A 26046-nucleotide genomic window follows, 5' to 3' on the forward strand; every position below is an offset into this window, starting at 1 on the left:
GAGCTACAGTCCTGCAGCTACATGTAGTATGCCTTTTCTGTGTTATTTTTTAACTTCAACCTTTGATGATTGTTATTATGTTGTCTGTGAGAAATTATTGTAAAATAGAGGAACTGGCTTTAGGGAATTTGTCACGATACCAATCTATATATTCATTAACTTAAATACCACATTTTCTGATTTTTAAATGTCAAAGTTGCAATATATGTATTCTGGTAAACAAGCTCATTTCTTGCATTGAAAATTGATATTAATATTTTTCTTTTTTTATTTTTATCTTCAGCCTCCACAGAGAACATTCAGATACAATCCCTTCACAAAACTGTTATTTATAAAGAAAATGATTTGGTCATTACATGTTCCATTATAAACCCTTCAGAACTTAGTTCAATAACATATATACAGCTGCAGAAGAATTTTAGTACTGCTTTTGAGACTGTAGTGTCAGTAGCCACAGGACAAACCCCACCAGTACAATGGAAGGACACAGCATTACAGAACCGAGCCAGTGCCACTGGGAATCTAGATTCCCCAACCACTGCACAGCTGAGATTCATGATAGATAAAAGCTATGTTCGATGTTCTGACTTTAAGGCATACAAGTGTAAAATGACAGGCTTTGGTATTACTTCTGGTGCAGTGACACAGGAGACAACTCCAATTACCATATCTTACATTGGTATGTGCACAAACCTGAACTAAAAACTCGAACCTTTTTATGTTTACATTTTTGCTTCCATTTACACAAGTTATGAGACACAATATAACAAAACTCAAGAGGTACATTTTAACTAAATATGTTTTTTTTAAACGATTTTAAAGGGGCATGGTCACGATTTTGGTCAATTTTTTATTTTCCTTATCAACTGATGAAAGAGTAATTCACGTAAAACGCAATGTTTCCTATAGTTCTGCAAGAGAAAAAGTGTTCGATGGTTTAATTCTACCGACTTTAACTTAACATTAAGGCATTAAAAATCCTTGATTAGAAAACTTAACAGTGCTGCATTGCAAATTGAAATATTTGAAGAATTTGTGTGAAATGTTTTTCAAAAACTCATGTCAATTGTTATTGATTAAACTACAAAAACAGTATAATTTGTTAAAAAATGTAAAGGATCATGTGAAATACCCCCCCCCCCTCCCGTCAATTTTGCATGTACTTCATATCTGATATATGTACTTGCACCTTTATATGATTTCTTTATCTGAGATCAAACAATCACTTAAAGATCTACATCATTACCTATGGTAAAAATACTAATAACGCTGTTTATATTCATTCCCTGTAGACTTTTAGCTCTGCCCACATAAAAAAACACTTTACGTATACACAAACGCAATTTCATACATTTTCTCCTTCACCTGGTCAATGGATTTTCAATGTGCTCATATGTAACTTTTAAAAAAAAAATGCAATAGTCCAGATGACCTTCCCTAATTAAACAGATGTTGTTTTTTTGTGTGAACTCGATTAAGTTAACCTTTCATAAGGTTATATGTCTATATCACGCGTGTCACGTGACATTCATAAAGGTAAGTGTGTTTGATGTGACTAAATATGGCATTTATATTCTTTAATGCGGAAAAGAAATAAGGCTTTTTAATATAACGATTACTTTCTTTTCTTTTCTTCATCTTTCTCATTTGCAATTTACTATTTGTAAGTTGTGTTTTCAATAGATGTTATTTGTGATTTCAGATGATTTCATTAACTGGCATGATCTTGGCGATAAACAATGACATGTGATATGTAAACGAGTCTTGTTCGATATGCCTAATTTCATCATATACATACTGTCATTTATTTAGAAATATTTATTAAGCAATTAATATTTCGATTTAAAAATGTGTTTGCTTGTAATATATGTATTTATTTCATAGCGTCTTAACAAGACGTAGCAATGTGTTAATAACGCCAGGTAATGTTTTGTGAAGCATACCTTACGGATGTATTTCTCCAGCACATGAAACCTTCACATGCTTATAACTTTTCAAAATACATTCATCAATGAGTAAATTGAAGACAAGGAAATTGTTTGTAGTGTTCATTTAACAGATTAAACCTCTTCTAGGTGTTGGACAGAATAGAGCATTGAAAATATCATCGAAAACGTAACATTTTCATTGGAAATTAAAAATAAAACACTTGTTTTATTTACTAGATTACCTGGGTAGTTCATTTTTTAGCAGAAATAGCAAAGCGTAATCACTTTTTTGAATAAAATTTGTTCCCGGTGTAAAATCTAAGAACTATTTACTCTGAATTGAATCGGAAAAACTTCTTATAATATATTTGTACTCCTTTTTTACATGTTAGTAGAATTTTTTTTAGATCGTATTTATATAAACTGTTTTAACAGTTGTAGCATTCTATAGAAATAGCATACTTTTAAGAAAAATATAAACAAAATTGGAAAGTTTACAGATAGACGAAAAACCAGGTGGACAGGCATCAGTAAAAAAAAGAGAGAAACTCATCTGATCTTTCTATATAGATTTAAAAAATCATGAAAAACCTAGATAATTGGAAAATGGCAGTGTGAATTAATAGGACAACATATAAAAGTAGCATAAATAATTTGTGTTTCTTGCAATTACATCACCAATGCCTAACCTTTAACGTTCTATTAAAAAAATAGGAATGATGCGTTTCTAATATTTGTCACTAGCAAATCCATCTGTGATTGAAATGCCTATGGTGAAGTTCCTAAATGAGCCCATTAATACACCTTGTCGAAGTTTTCCCCTTGGAGCTGTGATACAATTTACTTGTGAAGGATTTGTTGGTAGTGACCCACACAATGTATGTATTAAAACATTATTTACCTCAGTGTCTCAATATATATATATATATATATATATATATATATATATATATATATATATATATATATATATATATATATATATTTGCAATAAAATCTACTGAAGAGCCGATCAGATTTGAGAGAAATGGAGTATTGTGTTATCATCTACTGAAAACTTTTTTCTATATAGGTATATATATTTACCTTCTTATAGGTATTATTAAAACTTTGGTATTTTATGATTTCAGACAATTCGATGGTGCTCCAAAAAATCTAATGAAAACAGTTACACAGAATTGGCGTCAATCAACACAGACGCCAAATTTTCGATTGTCAGTACACGCGGTCGAGTAAGATCATCTACAACTTCACAAGCGACGACATGTTTACGCAATTCTTATGTGAGTCGGGATATTTCGGTGCTTGCAGGACAGGAACTGCCATACAATATGTCAATATCACTTTCGGTAAAATTCTCAACTGAATATTATAATTAGATTTAATCACCTAGCCTACAATTTTAAGATAAAAAAAATGCATTAAATGTTTCTTGATTTACAGAATTTATAACACATTGTCAGTTTTATTGTAGTGAAGATCTTTGATTTTGCTGCTAAAATTCTTGCTAATGAGATGGTGGTTTGTAGAAATTGTTTTCTGAAAAAATGTATGGATTCAAGAAATTGGTCAGCAAAATTTGTTTTAGATTATTTAAGTAAGACCCAATCGACATATATAGCTATGATGTGTATACAGATATCCAAGCAATTTTGCACTATGATTTAAAAAATACTACATTTTAATAATATATTGAGTTGTCACAGTCGGTTTCTTATGAAGTTCAATGTCAGTCGTAGTTTGTTCTAAAATCAAAACGTATTTAGGAATTGGATTATTATTTACTAAACATTTGATACTTTCACTATATTAGAGCATTAGGCTCAAACAAAAATGGACTTCAAGCTAACAGAGAAAATTTGAACTAAATTTTTCGTATTTTTGTTTTCTGTAAAAATATTTGTGGCGGTACAGTTAAGATTTTATTTGTTTGTCAATATAATTTACTACTATATATGTTTTAGTATTATCATCACTCCATTTTTTGTTAAAATGAATTGAAAATAGTTAAGAATTTGAAAACTAAAAAAAATAAGTTTATTTTTAAAAACTGCTACTGAAAATCTAATGCCTTGCATGTTTTTAGTGCCATTGCTATTCGTAAAGTGTATATCATTTTTTCAGGAGTTTAATTATTTGTCATATTTTCACAATTATGAAAATCTCAAAATCTAAAAGGATTTTTTAAAACTTTAAATATTCAACGGCTATTAACTAAAAAAGAGTAGATCATTGCTTTCTTTTTTGAAAGTGAAAAATAACACTACAATCAATTGCCCATACCATATAAAATACGGTATTTTATTATCATTTGTGGAATTTCTTTTCATTTTGAGTAAACGTCATCCTTAAATCAATTTTTTATAAAAATAAATAAAGAAACAGGTTTTTAAAGGGGCATGGTCACGATTTTAGTCAAAAATTATTTTTCCGATTTTTACAATGCTTCAGAGAGGCACTTTTAATAGGCAACCGGAATTTGAGTGTCATTTGTTGAGTTATAAAAAAGTTACACAGCTTGAAATTCTTCGTTATGTAAACAAAGCGTTTGTTTACATTTTGAACGTTGAATTAAAAAATTCAGTTTTAAACCTAAAACGAATGTGTCAAACGTTTAGGAACTGTTTGTCTATGCTTAAAATAAATAAAAAGATAGACAAATAAGCTTGAAAATTTATTTTACTGGTATATTGAACCTATGTAAACAAAAACAGGACACGAGCCTTGTTTACATGTTAAAAAATTATTATCCATATATCTTGCTTATAACTCTACGAATGACTCATTAGAAATGCATTTCTAAAGAATTGTAAAAAATAAAAACATAAAAATAAAATTTGACCAAAATCGTGACCATGCCCCTTTAATCTCCGTTATTCATATCCCATATTTTAGTATCATTATCAGAGCAAGTAGCAAGGATTTTATATGAACACAGTGATTATAACTACAATAAAAAATAATGAATTCGTTCAATTCATTTACATTTTTAATTTAAAGATTCCAAATACCTTCAATGTTTTCAAAAAGGCCTTACTATCACCTTCAAATCTATAAAAAATTATAATATGCAAAAAATATTTGGGGGCCTCTCTGTCCAATTGGTTTAAAGTATGAACACATTTTATATTTCTAACACTGTGCCGGATAATTATGCTAGTGCCAAAGTGACATTTTTGCACCCGTCTAAGCTGCATATATTCAGACATTCCATATGAAAGAACATTGCTTAAAGAGTTTACAACAACCTTTGTTATCATTGTAAGTAACCTGTCAGGCGAGATATTTACCTTTCGAAAAATAATTCATACAGGAAAATAATTTTTCCCATAGGGAAATCAATATTCCTACTGGAATACAAAAACTTACACTGATTTAATTTCTTGTTTTCTGCACGGAATTCAAAGCATGACTTCAAAATCTTTTTTTTTATCAATTTTTTTTTCTGATGCACTTTGACCCTAGTTAGAGCTCCTTTTTGGCCCTCAATGTTATAGTAATAACAAAAACTTGAGTCCAATGTTAAACAGGAAGTTTTCTCAATATAAATATACCTCTTACTTTTTTCTTGTGTGAAAGGTTTAATCTTTCCAACCTTTTTCTCATTTTTGCTTTATTATCTTACCATGTAAGGGAGTCTGACTCTTCATTAGATTAAATCTTTCCAAAAAAAAAATTTCTGCTAAGTTTGTTTAAAACTACAGTTTTTAATCATTTTATTTGTTCTTATAAAACTGACGTTTGACCATAACCTTTTAAAACTTTAAACCTATACCAGAGCTGTTAAAATCGTGACCTGGACCAATACGGGGGCCCCTTACATTTTACAGTTAACTGCCGAAAATTTCTACTATCATTACTGAACATATAGAGAGAGAAGGTACAGAGTTATCTTTTCTTGGGCGAAGAGATTGGGTTTCTGCAGCAGACAGCGGTTTTAATGGGATAAAATCGCTTTTTACCGAGTTTATTAGGAATATTTGAGTGTGAACGTGTTTATTGACAACATTTGCAACATTGTGTGCGAGGATTTGCGTAACTTTTGTGAAGTAAGTTGTTTTTTGACATTGTTTACAAATCGTGTGCTACTTTCGATTCTTCCCTTGTGTATTATTATATATATATTTGTATCATTGTTTGTGAGCTTTTCCTTTGATGTCAGCAATTCATTTTTTTCTTGATACACAACAGTTTAATGTGATGTATCTGTGATAGATCACAGTCTTTATTCTTTATAATAGATCACACTTTAAAAAAGAAAAAGAGTAGCAAAAAATAAGAAAACAAATTCATGTGCTTCATGAAGTTCAAAGAACATAACAGTTTCTGTGGAATGTATAAGGCAGCTATAAATATTATTACTAGAAAACTGATCATTTTTTACTGCTTAAACAGCTACTTGGCTCGAAATGAAATAAACAATTATCTAAATTCGGTGTTCGACAAATGCCCTTAGACTGAATATCTGTATACTTTAGTTCTTGAGAAGAATCTAACCCAAATATTCCACGAGTCCAGATTTTTTCCTCATCTTCCGGCATTATCGAATCAACTTGTCGCACTTTGGTACCTGAACCCTTTGATAATAACTCCTTAATACAAACATCTAAAACTTTGCGGAAAACGGCCGTCATGTTCATCAAGAAAATTCAAATTTTGAATGTTTTCCTCTAGCAAATGACACAGTAATCCGCACACAATGAATAGAGCACGCAGGGGGTATTCACTGCCATCCTGGTTATGTATCTCTAACACAAAGCGTCGTAACCAGTAATTCAGCATCTTTGCGTTTGTTTAGGATCTTCGTCCCGGGGATGCATATTAACAGATTGTGAATGTTTAGGTTTCCTAATTTACCTAAAGAATTCGGTTTCCACTGTATCTTAAGAATTGCAAGAGCATAAAATCACAATCGTCGTCCACGGCATTCTGGCTTAAAAGGGTGAGGTAGATGGAACTTTCATAAAATGTAGTGCGCTAAACTTCTAGAATCACATGCTCTTTTTTCATTGGTCATATAAAATGGTATATAATAAAATTTCGATAGATCATGGGTAACCCAGTGCATTGAAAACAATGATACAAAACATATAGAGTAACTTTTTAACTTGTGCATCTTCAGATATCAGACTCGGGGGACAAGCCCCCTCGTCTGTTATCTGAAGATACACTCGTTAAAAAGTACTCTATATATTACATATGTCATAGAGTGTAGAGCGGATACGATGCCCCTGTGATTAAGCCATAGATTATTCATATATCTAATAAGGAAATTAACTATGCCATTTTCTATTCTAACTTAACTTAAGGTCAAGATCTAGTAAAGGAAAGGTGCCTTCAGGTTTATGAAATTCATGATATAAATTCTTTTAATGATGCCTCATAACAATATCTTTGTTTCATAGGGTGTTCCGTGGCTTACACTTTTGGTAAACACAATGAAAAATCATGTTTTAAACAGCCATTTTCTATCAAATATGAAGGATAAAAGTAACAAATCTCGGAGTCTTGTCCATTTTTGACTAATGATATATATTTAGAATGCCTACAGTCTCTCAAAAAACGGCATTAAACAAGCTTTTTAAAATGACGTCAAATTGAATTTTGATACCGGGGTTAATTTTCCCGTGATTGAATATAGAATGTCAAAATATTGTTTTGTTTTCTATATAATTCCTTTAACGAGGCCGGGTCTAATTTGTTCTGCCCTAGATTTTTGGATGAAACTTTTTACATGAATTTCTACTGATATAATTATTATTTTAAGATTAAAAAATAAGACATTTACCACACCGTTTGTTTAGGGGGTCATCTCAAAGTGTGTTAATCTTTAACATAGGTCCCTATGGGATTTTTCTTGAAATGTATCAATTTTGCATATTTTTTACATTTTTTCAAAACTTCTGCCCTAGGGATTTCTTTTTCTGTTCTACATATTAAAGTTATTGCTAAAAGGCATCTAATGGTCAAATAAAAAAAACCTTTTACCTTCTGGTTTGTTCCAGGGGTCTTATCAAAGTTGATTTTTGTATGCCCAATTTCCCAGATTCGTCAGATAATGGCTATTTTTTTATTTGACAAAAGCGGAAAAGGTGATCTAAATAGTATTATTAAAACATTCAGACATATTTAAGTAATAAAAAAATATATAACATCACGTATTAAGGGTCATTGATATGAAATGCATGGTTACTGTCTGAAATATATGAATTTAGCTATATTTAGGCGGGTTAAGAAAACGTGACAGAAGGCTAGGCTTGCTGAACCCTCTTCACGTTTTCGACCCGAGCCCAAATATAGCTTATACTTCGAGACATTTATGTTTATTCCACAATATAACATTATTTTTACGCATCAAACGAGATATTTTCAACAATTTTCGCTGAATATCTGCAGTTGAAACTATCACGCCATGGCGTCAACCAAGCAAAAAGATGACGTCACAATACAAATGAAACGCTGCGTGAAAGCGTGCGTACTCGTTCTGTACTCGGCCTCGTTAAAACCGTAAAATACGGTAAAAAAAATCATCAAATCAATTATGACGTCATAATGTTTCTAGCACCAAAAAGACAGTCTGGAACTATTTACTAGATCTTGACCTTAAGGTAGAGATTGATAGGTTACACCAAAAAAACTACCCATTGAAATTTTCTACATTTTATATATGTTAAAGTTGGAACATTGTTTGAAATTATACTAGAATATTATGCAATGTCATCAAGCTAGTTTTAGAGAATTAGGTAATTTTAGTATGACCTCCTCCAGCCCCTAAAAAAACTGAAAAAGTAAGATAAAATAAGTGTATACGACCATATAAGAATGGCCATAGAACATTTATTGGAACACATAAGAGCATTTGTCATATATATTTTCAAAAATCATTCAACACAAGTTAAAATTTGATATCATTTTTATATTTGGTAAGATATGTATGATAAATTGGAAACACCTTACCAAAGCCATATGGTCAAATTTGCATGAAATATCAGATCTGCAATACACATAAAGTCATGCTTTACATTTGACTTAGAAAAAAAATATCCATCAAATTTCTCATTTCACTCCACAATATAGTTAGTCAATAGATATTTTAAATTTCATGAAAAAATAATACCCCCAAATGGAGTTCAATCTAATGCTGTCATTACTTTTATGAACCCTTACCCTGTTCAACATTAGGTGCATTATTGAAGAATTACTGTTATCAATCATAAATACAAAGAATTGATTGGAAAATTTGTAACAAATATGTGTAAATTCTGTGTAATAAGTCATTTAAAATACAATATTTGCTGTTAGTAAAACAAATAATTCTCATCCAACCAAAAAATTGGATTGTTGACCTTTCTGCACTTAAAAACTTCAAGATAATAATCTTTACACATATTCAGATAACTACACTGTTTGTCACCTAAAAAATGAAGGAAATGTCAAAATAGATTAAAATTGACTAATCTTATAAAATAAGACTTTAACATGTAATTTAAATTACTAGTAATCTTATAATTTATAAACATATAGTTGTAATATGAATTTGAATCATTAAAAAAATTCATGTCAACAAAAGATCATCAACAATTTTCAAAACAAGTACTTCATGATTCATCAAATATTGGAAATTAACATTTGTTTTCTACATTAGAATTAAAGTCTGAGTGTGCATAGATTATACACATATTCTATAATCTTATAATCAATTACAATTATTCTATAATCTTATAATCTGAATTACAATTAAACAATCTTATTCTTCTGAATGTGTGTCCTCAAAGAAAGTTTGGAAACAACGTACAGTCTTCCCTTTAAAACCACGCTCTTGAAGAATGCTTTTAACACCAGCATTTCGATCTCTCTTGAATGAAAGATGTAAATGGTTTAACCCAAGTCCAGAGTTTGCAAGCCGTCTTGCTACAGCCTTTGAAATTTTCTTTTCCAAAACCAGTGATGCATAGCTGGCTTCCAATTTTGCCAAATGAAAGGGAAATATGTCCACATTTCTGCAATGACTGTGCAGTTTTTCTTCAAACAACTGGTACAAACTCTTCACATCTTCTAAGGCATTATGTGCATCATAGTCCTTTCCAAGAAATGCTTTAACCAGAGTGAACTGTTTGTAGTTTGGAATTTCACTTTTGGAGAAGACTTTCCTTGCTAGTTTTAAAGTGTCTATGCACCCACTGATTAACTGTAGAAATGCAGCCAAAAGTCCAAACTCTTCCAGTAATCTGGACAAAATTGGAACATCATACGATCCAATATTGTGTCCTATGAGGACAGGGGAATTCTTTGATTTAAGGAAATCTAAAAAATTAAGCAAGGCTTGATGGATGTGAACACTGTCTATTTCTTTTCCATATCGATACATTTGATTCTTTTGGAAACAGTAGGACAGTCCTGTGATATCAGTTGCTTTTTGGCTTATTGGCTGACGCGGATCAATGTAAACATTAAAGGAATCCTTGCCATCATTTGCAGAGAGCTGTGTAATATCAGAGGACCTTGACAACCCTGTTGCTTCAATGTCAAAAGCAATGAATGTTGTCTCCTTGGAGAGAGTTGCAATGGATGGAATCGATTCAATGTCAGGAGACGTTGTAGCACTTGCATTGGACTGATACGTCTGTCCCTCTTTTACAGTCTTCACTGTCTCCTGTTGGAAATTCTTTTTCTGAAAAGTAGTAAATAAATTCTGTTAGAACATTACTCACATAATACTTATAATAGAATTTATTACATACTTAGTAATAAATACAGGTTTTTGGCATATGTGATACAGATGACATCACAAAATCCGTATCGGCCTCCGGGGCTGATACAGGTTATCAGCCCTCCAGGGCTGATACGGATCCGTATCACACCCCTTTCGGAACTCCTCTGCCTTTTTTCGCTTCGGCATATTTGCATGTTTACAGACGAAAAATAAAATATTTTCAGTTACAGTCGACATTTATAAGTGCAGTTGAAAACTTCAAATGCTAGCAAGTGTTTTAAAGCAGTCAACTTTTAAAATATGATGAAATTCCGTTCTGTAGCTTCATGTTAAAACAAGGAGAACTCATATTTTTATTAAATACATGTACACGTGCAGACTTTTTTCAAATAATATGAATAATCAATTTAAAAAAAAATTGATGGTTTTTTTTTAAAATTTATTACTAAGTATGTAATAAATATAATAATAGATACCCTTTTCCATATCACAGCCTGTATCAGCCCTCGACCAATATCATCCCTCGGGCCTTCGGCCCTCGGGCTGATATTGGTGTCTTGGGCTGATACAAGCTGTGATATGGAAAAGGGTATGTATTATTCTCTATATATTTTATAAACCTCAATATACTAAAAATAGATTTTCATGACATAATTCTAGTTTTGGCATGTGCGACACAGTAAACATCACAATAGGATATCAATGCCCAATCGCAACTGACCTGATGAGAGAGTATCGACCTTGAACTTTGTTCTTGGTCCATATTCCCTCTTCAGGTTTATAAACCATGTATTGACCTTATCTTACCTTATAATATACACCATAATACAAAACTATATTGTATTTTATATGTTAACATACAATATCATATTGTAGATGATATATGATACCTTTGATACAATCTTTGATTACCTATGTTTTGATTTAATTCATATCCAGATTTTCATGTACATGTACGTACCTTTAACAGCAGGCGTCTGCATTTTTGAGTTATTCTTGAGTTCTGTCTTTTATGCCACAGCTTTCTTTTGTCCATTACCATTCCCTTTTTCTTTGTTACTTTTCCTGGTGATAGCATTGCATCTTCATTGATCTGTAAATTGTACATATACAATATGAGGAGTAATTCTATGGTGATATAAATGAAATAACTTGCTGAGAGAGAGAGAGAGAGAGAGAGAGAGAGAGAGAGAGAGAGAGAGAGAGATGTCTATAATAATAGAATCAAGCTGCCATGAGGATTTGAACAACCAATTATCTAGCTACAAAGCAAAATGCCTAAGACTGCTTATCAGCACCTGTATCTATGCATTTCAAACAACTACCTTAAAGAAAATTAATGATATAGATACCTTACTGACATATGTAAATCCAATATTCTTTTGTAAAACTGCAGCTGATACTCGATTGGCCAAAGAGCATGTGTTTCCATAAGACCTGAATTAAGAAATAAACAGTAATTTAAAAAATTTAAAAATTTTACTGCGATATGAACTTGGTTGGTCCCAAAGGGCCAAAGGGCTTCTCAGAAGTTTGATCATGTACCAAACAATAAGTTCATATCTCGATTAACATTGCTCTCTATTACTTATATTTACATTTGAGAATGGCAAATTGTTCAGAAACAATACTGGCGTGCGACAGTTCTCGTCGAGTACCATATCTTGCCAGTACATTGTGACGTCATTTTATCAACACATAAAATTATATATACGAAAAATGATGTCGCAATGTACTGGTGAAAAATGGTACTTGGCGAGAACTGCTCGCACGCCAGTAATGTAACAGACGTGTTTTTGCGTTCACAATATTGCAACCCTCATTGTGACGTCATGAAAGCGTTTAAACAAAATTGAACATTTTTGCCATTATACAGGTTCATATCAGGAAGCATATTTGCAAATGTAAATATAATAAATTTTGACATACAGTATGTTTATTTCAATAAAGTTTGAAATCCTTAAAACAGAGTAAAATCACTGTGACAATGCTTCTGAAATGACATTAAGACTTTCCTAGATTGTGACATACCTATTCTTAGGTGCTTTACTCGCAACAATATTATTGAAGTTTTCGTTTGCTTGAGTTGAGCCCATGCATATCAGCTCTGATGCCCTTTTCTGCAACCTGTTAGTTGTCTCATTCAACTCATTTCTTAAAGCTTCATTGTGAAGTGGTTTGCCTTGAGGTAGGTGCTTGTACCTTAAATAAGAAAGATGTACATATTGATTAAATATTCATTGGTATGACAAACCACTGTCTGTATGTGTTTCTTTAGAATTTTAAGATATTTTTACAGAAACATTCATCAACCTTTAAGCTAATTTTGTTTTCTTAAGTGTCTTAATATTTAGATTCCTGTATTTAGATAAAGATACATCTTAGTAATATTTTATTTATGAAGGCTGCATAATTTTTTTAAAGTTTTGTTCATAAAATATAAATAATCTGACCTGTAAGTTGATGGTGATTTGTGATATGTACACCATTTTGCTGAATGGCAGTGACTATGGTCTCCATACAGATGGGGCACAATAACTTCCAACTTATTGGCAAGTTCCTCTGCTGTAGCACACTTACTGGAGATAGGGTACATATAGCAACGAGTCAAATATGGAATAACTCCCGCTGTCTTCAGTTCTTTATGAGTCTGAGAAAGTTTGTAGAATTCCTTTGAGAGGTTTTTCTTAAAGTGATTCTTGTCATTTCTCTTCTTTAATTCCTTAAATTCTGGTTTTAATCTAGCCATTGTTGTCGAGTCACTGTCTCCATGAAGTGCGTTTACCTCATAACCATGGGTCCGAAGATTCCTCAACATGGCTGAGGCCATGTCTGGTTCCATGGCCTTGCTGGATCCTAATAAATTTGACAGTAGAATATGTTTCAAATTTTATTTCAAGAGTTAATATGTTTTATAATTTTAAGAATTTTAAACAATCCATTCAAAATATTGATCGACATACAGATTATTGCACATTGCAAGATTAATGTACTACACTTAGGGTATAATTATTATACAATGTATTATTAATTACCTCTCCAGTTTGAGTTACATTTGTGGTTAGGGACAGTTTCATTCCTTCCTGAGTAATATTGACAGGTGCTGCACTTCTTATTCCTCACATCAAAGTCAAGGATTTTTCCAGTTTGTACTCCAACAAGACTAGCATGTCCTAAAATACAATTACATGAGTATACATCATTTCACCAATGCACATTTGTGGATCTAAAAGAACTATATATGATCATATGCACTAGTGCATGTATATGCAGGTATGCTGTTTCTTTCCCCAAGTGCAAAAATATACATATTTATAAGGTAATAAAACTAAAGTAAACATTTTTTGATCTTAATTAATACATGTAATATAAAATATCCACATGTAATTGTATATGACCACATGGCAATTTTAAGGCCTCTCACAAGTAACAGAAAATGTATTATGGAAGAATAAAGTTGTTGTTTAATGACAATGATAAAGCATTATCCCACTGTCACTATATATATATCAATATAGTGTAAACTTTCTTGTATCCAATTCTTATATAACATATAACAGTAGCCTTGGTTTATATCACATACCTGAGTTACTACTATACTGCCACCCAGACCCCCTAGTCTGCCACCCTGCATCAAAACTGCACTCAAGCTCGTTTGGCTCAATGGCTTCACACTCCTCAGCTAATGCATTATTGCATGACTCTGATGCCTGCCTTTTAAAAGATGGATAAATTTCTTTTTCTTTCTTCTTGATTGTACTTGGGTCGATTGGTGGGATGTTGCATGCACTTAAAAAGCTAACAACATGAGATGGACCCATTCCAGAATGAATCATGCCTGTAAAGTAATTATAAATTCATTTGTTATAGAAGAAAAGATACAAGCATATATCAATGTTTGTCCTTTAAATTAAATCTTTTTAATAAAATAAAATTTGATACAAGTACCGTGTCATCTGTAGTTATTTTTTACACTCGGGGATTTAATTATTTTCAAATGTACCCATGATTAAACACAGATCAATTGTATTAAACATTGTATAAATACATGTAAGAAAGTAATATACATATATTACACGCATAGTACTCAAACACTATTTAAAGGAAGCTATAGGTGAATGACTTAATTAATTATTCTCATATTAGATATTAAGAATAACTAAGATTACGAGTTAGATTATATACAAATTATTAATAATGCAGATGCACAATGTTGGATTTGTTAGACCCATATTATTATATCTATGTACACTGTACTTGTTTGTATGAAGTACATGTATGCATGTGTCCCAATTAATTGAAGAGAATCATCAAAAGATGATGGTGAAAAATAATGATCAGATTCTAAATACTAACCGATAGCTACTTTGGTGTTGATGTCAAAAGCACCTTTGCTGTTCCTTTTCCCAGTTGACACCTGATTCGTATGGCAACACAAGTCATTCTTGCAGATAATGTTAAACACGCTGCCGAGTCCGTATCTTGTTTCATTGACTATGTCAGAGAAGTGTAAATGTGACCGGCATTTACAACAATACAGTTGATCGGCTAAATGTTTAATTTCCACAATTCTTCTTCCATCATACCATTGGACATCTTCTGAATCGTGGTCCTCGACATCCAAATGCAAAGCAACGTCAGGCACATCGTCCGGCGACGGAGCCGGTGGACAGGCGGCATTTTTGTCATAGAAATAGTCATGATCGTTCTCTATTTCACCTACATCCCTTTGCTTGTTCATATGTTTTAATCTAGATGACCGCCATGATTTTATACGACTTACAAACTTGCCCTTTATTCGTGATTTTTGTTTCGACCCTGAATCGTCTGCCCCGTCGGCCATTTTGTTTCGATAGACAATAATGTGTAAACGAAGACAATTATCTGACGGCGTTCAGAAATCCGGAAAAATAGCTCGTGCTAAGTAGCGAAATCTGTCGATCACGTGATTGCTATCTGTCTCTACCTTAACTCATCATATTCATATTGAAGATTAGGCAAAATATCACAAGCCATGTCACAGACTTAGTAGTGTAGTGCATTTTATTGTCACCCAAACCCAAAGTAGTAGACTTAACTAGACATCACCACTATGTTAATTATATCAAAAGGACATAAGGATAATGTTAAGAATTGTTCCGACGGGTTCTTTTCTGGGAAATATTGCATTATCTTACTGGTTGCTGTTGTTAATAGCCCTAGACAATATGCGTCTTATTTCTTTAATATATCACTCCAAACCAGTTTCAATATGCACATTATGTATGTGCCTAAATGTGACATTTTGTCGTTATTATATGTGCATTAAGAAAAAAACTCATTGTTTTATCTTTTTTTGCTTAGATTTATCAGAATTTGAAGTATATCTGAGCTACAAATGAAAGAAAAGAACTAAAAAAGGCTGTGCTTTTTCAAAAAATTCGCCGCCAAAATTATTCACTGGAAAGGGCCTTTTTTTATTTGAGAAATGTATTACGCAACTGAAAATTTAAAACCCATATTTTTTGACCAACCTAAAACATAAGTCATTCATAGAACCCCTTAAAAAGTATGCATAACAAAAAATATATCAAAATTATTTTATCTTTTCCCATATAAATTACAAAAGTTCAAATAGTACGCACCAATATGCACTCTTTTAAATGAAAAATATGACACTGTTCATAATGTATTGATTTTCTCTCTCTCTCTCTCTCTCTCTCTCTCTCTCTCTCTCTCTCTCTCTCTCTCTCTCTCTATGATCAGAGGCTTCATGCATTACGTCCCGAGGCAAATCTTTCGTTTTGTCATAAGCTATGCATGCAGTTTGGCTTTAGCGTTGTTAAGCAATGAAAATTGGTTACTTAATCGATTGAATTATAATATTAGCTTTGTCGATGGATATATCGTTTCTTTTTAATTCGATAATACGTTGATTTGAATATACTTCTGATCATATCTAAACCATTTTTGCTATTTTGCAATCACTCATTTGGTTGATTCACTCATTTTGCAATTTAATAGTCATCAAAAGCATAGTTTCACTGTAGAATATAGAATAAAGTATAGAAAAGGTAGTCCTCATTAACTTTGTGTTTCAGCTACGCCAACTAAAATGATGAGTCCAAGAGTTGGGATCCTGAACAAGATTAATGACACAACGGATCGACAGTTTCCCGTGGCAACCACGATTACGTTATTCTGCCAGGGAGAGGTTGGAAGTGATCCAAAAAATGTAGGTATCTAAAAGGATAAATTACAAGTGCTTTTTATGTTGTTGCCTTTATATGTAATAATTTTGAACATCTGGACCTTTGACATTCTAGACAATCAGATGGTGTGCCCAAAAGGTTAATCAAAATAAATACACAGAATTGTCACTGATCCCTGTCCACTCCGAGGCCTCTCTCTCTGGTTGTCAATACACACGGTCTAGTTCCATCACCTACAACCTGAACAGCGAAGACACCTTAACAAAGTTTTTGTGCGAGTCTGGATACACTGGTATTTGCGGAACAGGAACCGCTATACAGTATTTAAACATCAGCACCGGTAAGATTCAGTAGTTCAGAGTGTATTTTAATAAAACTTGTGTACTTTTCGATGAATTCAAATTGGAAGGAAACGAGGGTTTATTGTCTAGCTGAATGGTCGAAAATAGGAAAGTTCATTGATTGCCGTTTTGTTTGTTGCCAATAAACATTTTTTGAGAGGATGTTGCTTTTTTAGGGTTTTATTTGTCACACTAGGATTGTTATCAAGTTCAATGTCATGAATAAAATTTATTCTTAGCAATAAAGATATATATGAATGAGTTTATATTGACATACCAATGGACTTATTTTTCATTTTAAGAAATTAATCTAAAAATTTGAGACTTGGGACAAATCAGAAGAAATTTGCACTAAATATTAGTTATCTTTTACACTAAAACTTTACTGATATAATGTGGGTTTTCTTTATTTTAATGTAATTTTGCAAATTTTGTTTTATCTTTTTTATTCCTAAAGATAATTATATGACATGAAATGTTTGAAATTGAAAAATGCACAAAAGCAAAACCATAAAGGACTAACTAAAATTTGATCATTGACCTAATACAATTTTAATGCCAGCAGAATAAGGTCAATATAAGTAATTGTAATTGTCATAAAGTGAGGAATGAAACATGCACATAGCATGCTATTAATTTATTTAATGTTTGAGGGTCAAAATAAAACTCTACTGACTAAACAAAAATGCTAACGCAGCAATTTTGTAAGATAAAGACATATCAACGTTATATTATGTGTTCCCTTTAAGGGTGCAAAACACAGTTTTATATGTAACGTTATAAGGACGTTTTCAGATGAGGGGAAAGCAAAACTGACCCCTATAAAAATAAATTGTAAAAACATGTTACATATTTATCTATATATCAATAGAAAGATAAAATTGTGAATTTTTTAAATATTTAAGAATAATGCACATGTAACTTAATGCTAGAATTCATTTGGCACTCAAAACATGCGGACAATAGACAAACGGATGCCTCTAAATGCAGTAGCCTACACCCATGCATTTCAGGCTCCCCCTAAAAGCAGAATGCAACCAAATCAGCAATTTTAATTTCTGTACATTTTCAAGAACAAGTCCTTAGGCATCGTTTGATAGTATTTTCAGGGTACATTCGCCAGCTTTTTAAAGAGCTATGTCACCCGCTAAAAAATTCATGAAATTCTGCATGTGTTAAATCTGGATGTTTTTGGAGTTACCTCCCTTTATTTAAGAGTCTCACAAAATTAATTTTTTAAATTTTTCTGCATACTTTTTTCATGTATTCGACAGATAATCCACTATATTATGCAATTGAGAATTCAAAAAATTAATTTTCATGTATACCGCATAAAAATAGCAGGAAAATCCCTACCCATCATGCTTTTCCCCATAAAAAAAAACCCTGGATTTAATACGAAACTGTGTTTAGCTACCTAATCGAGTAAAATCTAAAAGTGTAAATGCATTGGCTAGAAGAAATAAGAATCAGAATTGGTTAAAGCAACATTTTATATTTTTATTTTTAAATGTGCTTCAGTAATGCACTTCCAATGATGAGCCAAAATTTGAGTGTCAGTCGTAGAGTAATAATCAGATACAGAGCTTACACTTCTTCGTTATGTAAACAAGGCTAGTGCCATGTTTTTGTTTACATTGATTCAATATACCAGTAAAAGGTTTTTTTCATGTTGAATGTTCTATCTGCTGATTTGTTTTGAACAGAAATAAACAATTCCTAGCGTTTGTCATTTTCATTTAAGGTCTAACCTTGGAATGTTCATTTCAACATTCAAAATGTAAACAAAACATGACCTGAGCCATGTTTACATACCAAAAAATTGTGAGCTGTGTATCTCGCTTTCAAATCAACGACTGGTATATCGTTTACTATTAGAAAAACCTTATTTAAGAATTGTAAATATTAAAATCTGACCAAATCGTGATCATGCCAATTTAAACCAGCAGTATTGGTATCTGGATATTTTATTAGGGAATCAGGACGTAGTCAGTCTGTACAAGATTGATAAGGGCGCAGAACCTGGAAGTATGCGGTAACAGTTTACCCAGAAATAGTCAGCCGTGTTAAGCATCTGGTTTTTCTGTAATAAATTATAAAAAAAAGTTTGTCTTGTACCAATCCAATGTGTGGTATTTTGGGCAAACATGTTCTGACTTTGTTCAAGCTTATGAAATTTTCCATATAATTATAATGTACTCTGAGTATTTTGATGAAAATATTTGTTATATTAAAAGTTTAAAATCAAAGATTTTTAAACTTATCTATAACAATCTGGTTAACGATCTAAAATTTACAAGCTGCTATGAGAACTTAAGTTTAATTTGTTTTTCTCAAATTAATTACGCAATTTAGTTTGTAACAAAAACCAAACAAACAAACGGAGATGCTTTCATGTGACAAAATGTTAATCCTCTTGACACTAGTCTTTGATTTCTTCTTAAGTTAATCTCCAGGCAAATTAAATAATTGTTGGACAATAGAAGTGTGAAATTATCGTAACAGCTAGATGTGTGAATGTTTATTTTTCTAGCATGTCATTACCGTCTCTTTGTCATCGAAAAAAAAGCAATGCCTGTCAAAAAGAATAAGTGTAAGAGAGAATGGTTTAAGATCTGGAAGAGAACGGTTGGGCTAACTGTGCTGGAACCCCGCACGTTAGCGTAGTGTTATATTGGGCTAACTGTGCTGGAACCCCACACGTTAGTGGATCGAGTGTGTGTGATATCGGGCTAGCTGTGCTGGATTTCCGCACGTTTGTGTCGATTTTGTATTACGATTATATCGGACTGTCCGTGCTGGAATCTCCGCACGTTATCAAGTTGTTATCTCGGAACTCCGAGAATCGGTTTTCATTGGAATACCATGTACCGTTATTTCATCAACTTAAATACAACTTGTTGAACTTTTGTTTCGTTTTGGAGTTTTTATTCAGCGTAAACTTGAGCGAGTGTAACGACTTGAGCTTTCCCCTGAATTCACAATATGGATTTTAAGAACTCTTATATTACAATTTACAATTTACAACAAATCAAATACAAGATACGTTCGTGAAAGTTGGGTAGTATTTTTAGTAGAAAGCCGATTGGCATGATACTGGGCTAACTGCAACTTCACGGAAAATTTGCGATAGGAACTTAACATTTAAAATTCATTGGTGAAATATTTATATCATATTTCCTTCATCTCTTCCTGGAATTTAAATATTGATTGATTGATTGATTATATCTATTATTTTTTTTTATAATTTATTACAATTTATTTTTAAGGTTGGATCGAAAGAAAAGTTCTCAAATGCAATGTGCCATTTTTGAGAAATTGTGAATTTTATTTTAACAATCTATCACCAGAAAAATACCGAACTTCATGCGCGAGCCGAGGTTGAAATCGGGACGGGTTATACACAGATGTCTTACATATTTTAAATAGGTGTTTCATTGGCTTTGAGTCTACTTGCAGTATGACTGCTGTTCATCTCTAAAGGAATATGCACTAGAAAATAAGAACAAGCCTGAATTTGCCTTCACGTTCATTGACTCTTTCGTTAATTTAACTGAATTTAAATTTTGAACAATGCATTGTAATCAAAATCTATATAGATTATATATTTCGGGTGACCAATAGTGCGCTTAATGGACGATAGTGTATTGAAAGGACACAGATCCCTGAAATGACAATGTCCTACAGCATTTGTTAATTTTGCTGTTAAAAGCGTTAACTTTGCATATATTGGAAAGGACAAGAGCGTACAAGCCCTGACAAATCCCCCCGTAGCCAGGATTTTGAAATTGCATATGAACATATAAAAAATCTTTACATATTAAAGTGTCCATCAGTACATGTACATGTATAATATGGAATAGCATTTTCTGATAAATAAATATAAATTACACTAATACATGCAATTGGTACTTATAAACATTACATCATGATCTTATATCTGTGCAAGCGCTATCTTTATCCGACATTGCGTGTACAGAAAATGAACATTACGTAATTGTCATAAATGGTATTAGATATTTTTTCATAATAATAAAATCAAAGTACCGAAGAACTGACGGGAGTTGATTTTATCGATGTTTATTTATTTAAAATCAATGATATGTTACTTTGCATGACAAGTACAGGTATTTTCTAATCTGTATTTAAATAACGCACATTTTTATAATGTGAATTTTCGGGACTTTTTCGACACAAGAATGTTGATAAAACCCCATATGAATCATGTTAAGTAATATTTAAAGATAGAATTAATTCAATCAAACTATGCATCAGTGATAAAAATATTTCTGGAAAATTTATGGATCCAAGCGATATTGAACTCTAGTCTCGTTCAACCAATCACTCGGCTATCGCCGTTAATCTCCGACAAGCACGGGAGACTCTCTGCTTGTCGGAGATTTACGGAGACAGCCGGACGTCTAGTTGAACGAGACTATATTGAACTCTGGCGTAAGAATAAATACGACTACAAAAAATATCTAAATCTATTTTCAAGGTATTTATGAATAAGTTTCCTTGAAAAACAATGCTTTAGCATACATTAAATCGAATTTTTCAATTATTTTCAACAACTAAGTCTTGTAAGTGGCGATGATTTTTGCTTTGGTCAAAACACTGTTTCACTTTCGGTTTGTCAGAGTAACTGCATAGGAGAGTTGATTAAAACCAACTCCCAAAAATGTTTTACTTAAACGCAAATGATTTAAAATCAAAACGCCGTCTGTATAATTCGAACCCCCTCTCAATCGAGTAGTATGGACAACGAGCCTCCGCCTATCACTTTGACACATTTGAGTACGAGTGAATAAATAAAACTGTTTGACAATAATTAATAAGTAAATTGTTTTTGGTGAAAATCACGAATTTAACCCATTTTGGGTCTAGACTCCATTTTAATAAATCAATGATAAAATTCAACAAAAACTTATTCTTTAAATAAAAGTACTTTTAAGGTGGAGTCAGGACCCATTCATACCTAAATTTTGCAATTTAGAATAGTGAATGATCCAAGATTTAGGCAAAAAACGGCGTGCAGCTAAATTTGGAAACCAATATCTGTCGTGTTTATAGAATAAAAGCACAATATTGACTTCCATCGTGAAATTTATACTAAAAACAAGGCATACAAACAAAAAATTAAATATTCTAGCTTAAGTTCAAATTGTTTCGTCTTCAATGCTCCAAGTGGGGGATATAGAACGCCTTGTACGCCCCTGTTCTTTAAAATCAAATAATTCTGCATTAATAGCTAAAATTCACAGTTTACAATTATCAGGCAATAATAATTGCTTTATCAATTGTCAGTAAAACATATTATCGCCATGTGAATATTTTTTCTTAGACATAAAACCAAGTCTCCTTTATTGGCACTAATTAAGTAACTCATATGGACATTTTCCTTTTTTTCTAACCAGTCCTTTAACTGACTATCTTTGTACATTTATTAGTTAATATCTTTATTATTCTGTTGCTTTGATTTTAACGACATTTATATATAACAGCCAATCAGGAAAGGTCTACCCCAAAATATAACGTGATTCATACACTTTTGGTCTCCATTTTCTAGTTTTATCGATTTGAAAAGCAGTTGACTGAATTCGGAGTATGATTTTTAATGAAAGGAACGGTTGTATCGTAATTTGTGTAGATGATGCTCGAGTTTACACAAAAAAGTAGTAAGTGGCGAACGAATTCATTTTTACCTGTTAATTTTATATAACTCGCTGCAAGAAAATTGTGACAGAAAAGTCGGTCTAAAAAATAAGAAAGGCTATCGTGACGAACTTTTTTATTGTTATAGTACTGGGAATAATCTTATTGTAAAACTAAATATTTCTAACGTCAGGTGCCTGTGTTTGTTATTGGTATACAAATGTTCACTTTGTTCGGTAATTCAGCAGTTTGAGAGTTTTCGGAGTTTTCATGCATAAAAACAGTATAACAGATACCGTCCGACTCGTGGATTTTCCCTTGGATCACAAAATTAAATAAATCTAATGATTTAAATCATTGTGATCCTTGGATCACAAAATTAAATAAATCTAATGATTTAAATCATCTGCCTACAATGTACATGTAAATATAGTTGTTTTGATTTTCCCGGTTAGTTGTACTTTTTAAAAATTTTCCTTGGGGTCTTATTTTACATAAAATACCGTTGTGTCAATTTTCTACAATTATGAAGAACAGTCCCGGCCGGGATATAGTAAAATTTAGACAAAGTATCAGGCGATTGCAAAACATACTAGATTGAAACAACTGATTCAAACTCATAATTTTTGGAAGCATATTCGAGGAAAACGTGGACAATTACAAATTCAAACTCTCAAGACCCCGTCTTTCAGTACTCTCAGTACTTTTATTACTTATTAGGTATGTTACTAACTGACAACTATTTCCGTAGTCAATGTTTTAAAAATATTATGAAATGTCGGAATAACTATGTGAAGTATAGGCCATATTGCCGATTATAAATCCAACCAACAAGACATAGAAATATATATACGAACGTCAAATGCAATGTTTAAACAAATAATAGTGTGACATTTCACATGTTTCAGTCCGAGTGGAAACACTATATTTTATCTTGGCCCGGAGACGAAACTTTCCTCGAGCGAGAGCGATATTAAGGTGGCTCTCTACACCACTTTTTGATGACGCAGTACGCAAAAAAGTAAATCTGGAAGCATGCAATTCCGGTACTGGCTGATTTAAACTGAGGCGAATTGTGTGGGGACCGCTATATTTAAAAAATTGTTAAATGAATAGTCTTAGATTTAATTTGTTAAATGGAAAAATCAATACTTACAAGTAATATGACACCTTCACGTTATGTCGTATTATTTATCGTAAAAAACAATAAAATCAAATATATTTTTTTAAATAATTTTCTTTCCTATTTTCGATGCCCTACAGCGTAGCTCAGTGGGTTAGTGGATTCACTACAAATCCGTATATCATGAGTTCGAATCCCGTTGATGACAACAAAAATTTTAACTTTCCAAAATTTTCTAAAATGTATTTTTTGGTTGAATACTGTGAAAAAAAAATTCTAAACCGGTGAAAGTATTTTAATTATGATATACTTTAATCCAAATTAATATTGACAGATGTTCCTAACCATCATAAGGGGATGGGAGGGTGGCTTTGAATTTCTCTCAGGTTGGGATACATAAATCCTATTAGTTAATTTTACCCTTTATTTATTTGACTTAGTTTTGCATTAAAGCGAATAAATTCGCTTATATAGGCCTGTAATGAAATATGTATTTATTTATCATTCCATCGTAATATTTAGGAAATTTTCTTTAACTCAGAAATGAAAAGTCCCCAAGATGTTTGGGCCTTGGGAATTAGGAACGATGACTCTTTCCTGAGGAACTTTCATACCAAATAAAATTTAAAATAATTTTTGTGTTTATTTGCAATGATTTTTATTCAAATTTTTTATGTCACAGTTATTAGAATACATTTTCTTATAACATCAAGCAGCTTTTTCAGATGATTTGTCAACAGAGTAAGAACATATGAAAAATTATGTTTTGGGAATATACTGAAAAAAATTGCAATAATAAAATTTTTGAATGTTAAGAAGTATTATATTTATTTTTAGGTGTCCGAAGGAAATATCCATCATATGACAAAAAATATCTCTCAATTTCTTAATAGTTAACGTTTTAAAAATTATTTTACAAAAACACGAAAAAACATTTGAAAATTCTTTAAAAATATCTATAGTACCCCTATCATCATTTTAATATTTGATAAGTATATGTTTTGTGGTCTTCTATTGAAAATTGGAATAAACTGTGGGTGTATAGAGCCACCTTAACATAAGCCTTTTGGCTAGTTTCTCAATCTTCTGTGTACTGTCATTATAATACATGTATGTATGATGCAATTTACTAAATAAATATTGTTTAAACTAAACTTTCCTATGTTAATATAGTCTTCTTTAATATTGGTCCATTAGAATTGCAAGTTGATGTAAATCTTACATCGTAATGTCTTTTCTTTTAAAGAGAGGCGATGAAATAGTCACCATTTCAAAGATGTCTGGAAGGTAGATTGACAGTTTTGTTTCATTTTTCACAAAGCATTCCATCAAATTCACAGGCATCAGACCTTAAAAATAATTCTTCTGTAGTGTGATAATTTTCCGTATTGTGATAATATTATCAAAAAGGTGCATGCAATAGAATTATTTTCTAATATAATGGATATATATTTTGACGTTTGAACAAATGTTATCATTGAATATTCGTCCTAGAAACAGATTTGCCAATATTTGTTTCCTCTTTTTACAACAGAGTTTTCCTAATCTGCATTTACATGGTGTAATTTAAGCAGCTTGTCTTAGTTTCTTGCAAGCTTTAACAATATCTATTTGTAAAAGTTTAATCATATATTAATTTCTGAAGAGAGATAACGTATTAGCAATTAACAAACCCTAGGCCTACACTGACTAAACTAATTTGGAATAAACATAAATAAATCGTAAATCCCTAACTCGTCTTTTAAAATGACTTTTTAATTAATTTTAAAGTATTAATTTCTAGCTTCCAATCGTAACAATGTCTTTATTTTTCATTATGATACAAGAGGGAGGTCAAGATATATATACGTAGTGTCCTTTCCGATTTTTTATCAAATGAATTAAATATGACTACTTTAATATATCGGAAAGGTATGGAAAGCCTTATGGTACCCCCACATAATTATTATATTTTTCTATATAATTGACCAAAATAATAATTTCACCAAACTTCACTTAAATTGCACTATTATTATCTTTTCACAGTAATTCTATAATCTTTATTAACTTTTTAAAAAATACCAACAAAATTACTTTTTATCATGATACTCAACAA

At 31.7% G+C, this 26046-nt stretch overlaps 2 protein-coding genes and 1 long non-coding RNA gene across 3 annotated transcripts in view; 2 read left to right on the forward strand and 1 right to left on the reverse strand.

Annotated features, from left to right (window-relative positions):
- LOC136269696 (uncharacterized) overlaps positions 1-26046 on the forward strand; it is a 96849-nt gene that overhangs the window by 48719 nt on the left and 22084 nt on the right. The gene's annotated exons all lie outside the window — the stretch shown is intronic.
- On the forward strand, positions 291-17166 carry LOC136273203 (uncharacterized). Its single transcript, XR_010711421.1, has 5 exons — positions 291-679; positions 2673-2806; positions 3059-3277; positions 16722-16855; positions 16947-17166. It is a non-coding gene; the product is annotated as an uncharacterized lncRNA (long non-coding RNA).
- Positions 8723-15606, reverse strand: LOC105346231 (uncharacterized). Its single transcript, XM_034466266.2, has 8 exons — positions 14998-15606; positions 14225-14479; positions 13677-13814; positions 13095-13497; positions 12673-12843; positions 11994-12078; positions 11603-11734; positions 8723-10599 (listed from the first exon to the last, which is right to left on the reverse strand). Exons 1-8 carry the CDS (start codon positions 15482-15484, stop codon positions 9676-9678), a joined length of 2595 nt encoding a protein of 864 aa, XP_034322157.2. The 5' UTR covers positions 15485-15606; the 3' UTR covers positions 8723-9675.

This window comes from Magallana gigas, chromosome 2, assembly GCF_963853765.1.
Source record: "Magallana gigas chromosome 2, xbMagGiga1.1, whole genome shotgun sequence".
Lineage (NCBI taxonomy): Eukaryota > Metazoa > Mollusca > Bivalvia > Ostreida > Ostreidae > Magallana > Magallana gigas.

Bases quoted from the DNA above. Each gene is read 5' to 3' on its own strand.
- LOC105346231 (XM_034466266.2), bottom strand. From the start codon at position 15,484: ATGGCCGACGGGGCAGACGATTCAGGGTCGAAACAAAAATCACGAATA. The intron at 14,480-14,997 runs GTTAGTATTTAG...ATTACTTTACAG, and splicing joins CAACACCAAAGTAGCTATCG to GCATGATTCATTCTGGAATG. The intron at 10,600-11,602 runs GTACGTACATGT...ACTACTTTTCAG, and splicing joins GCAGACGCCTGCTGTTAAAG to AAAAAGAATTTCCAACAGGA.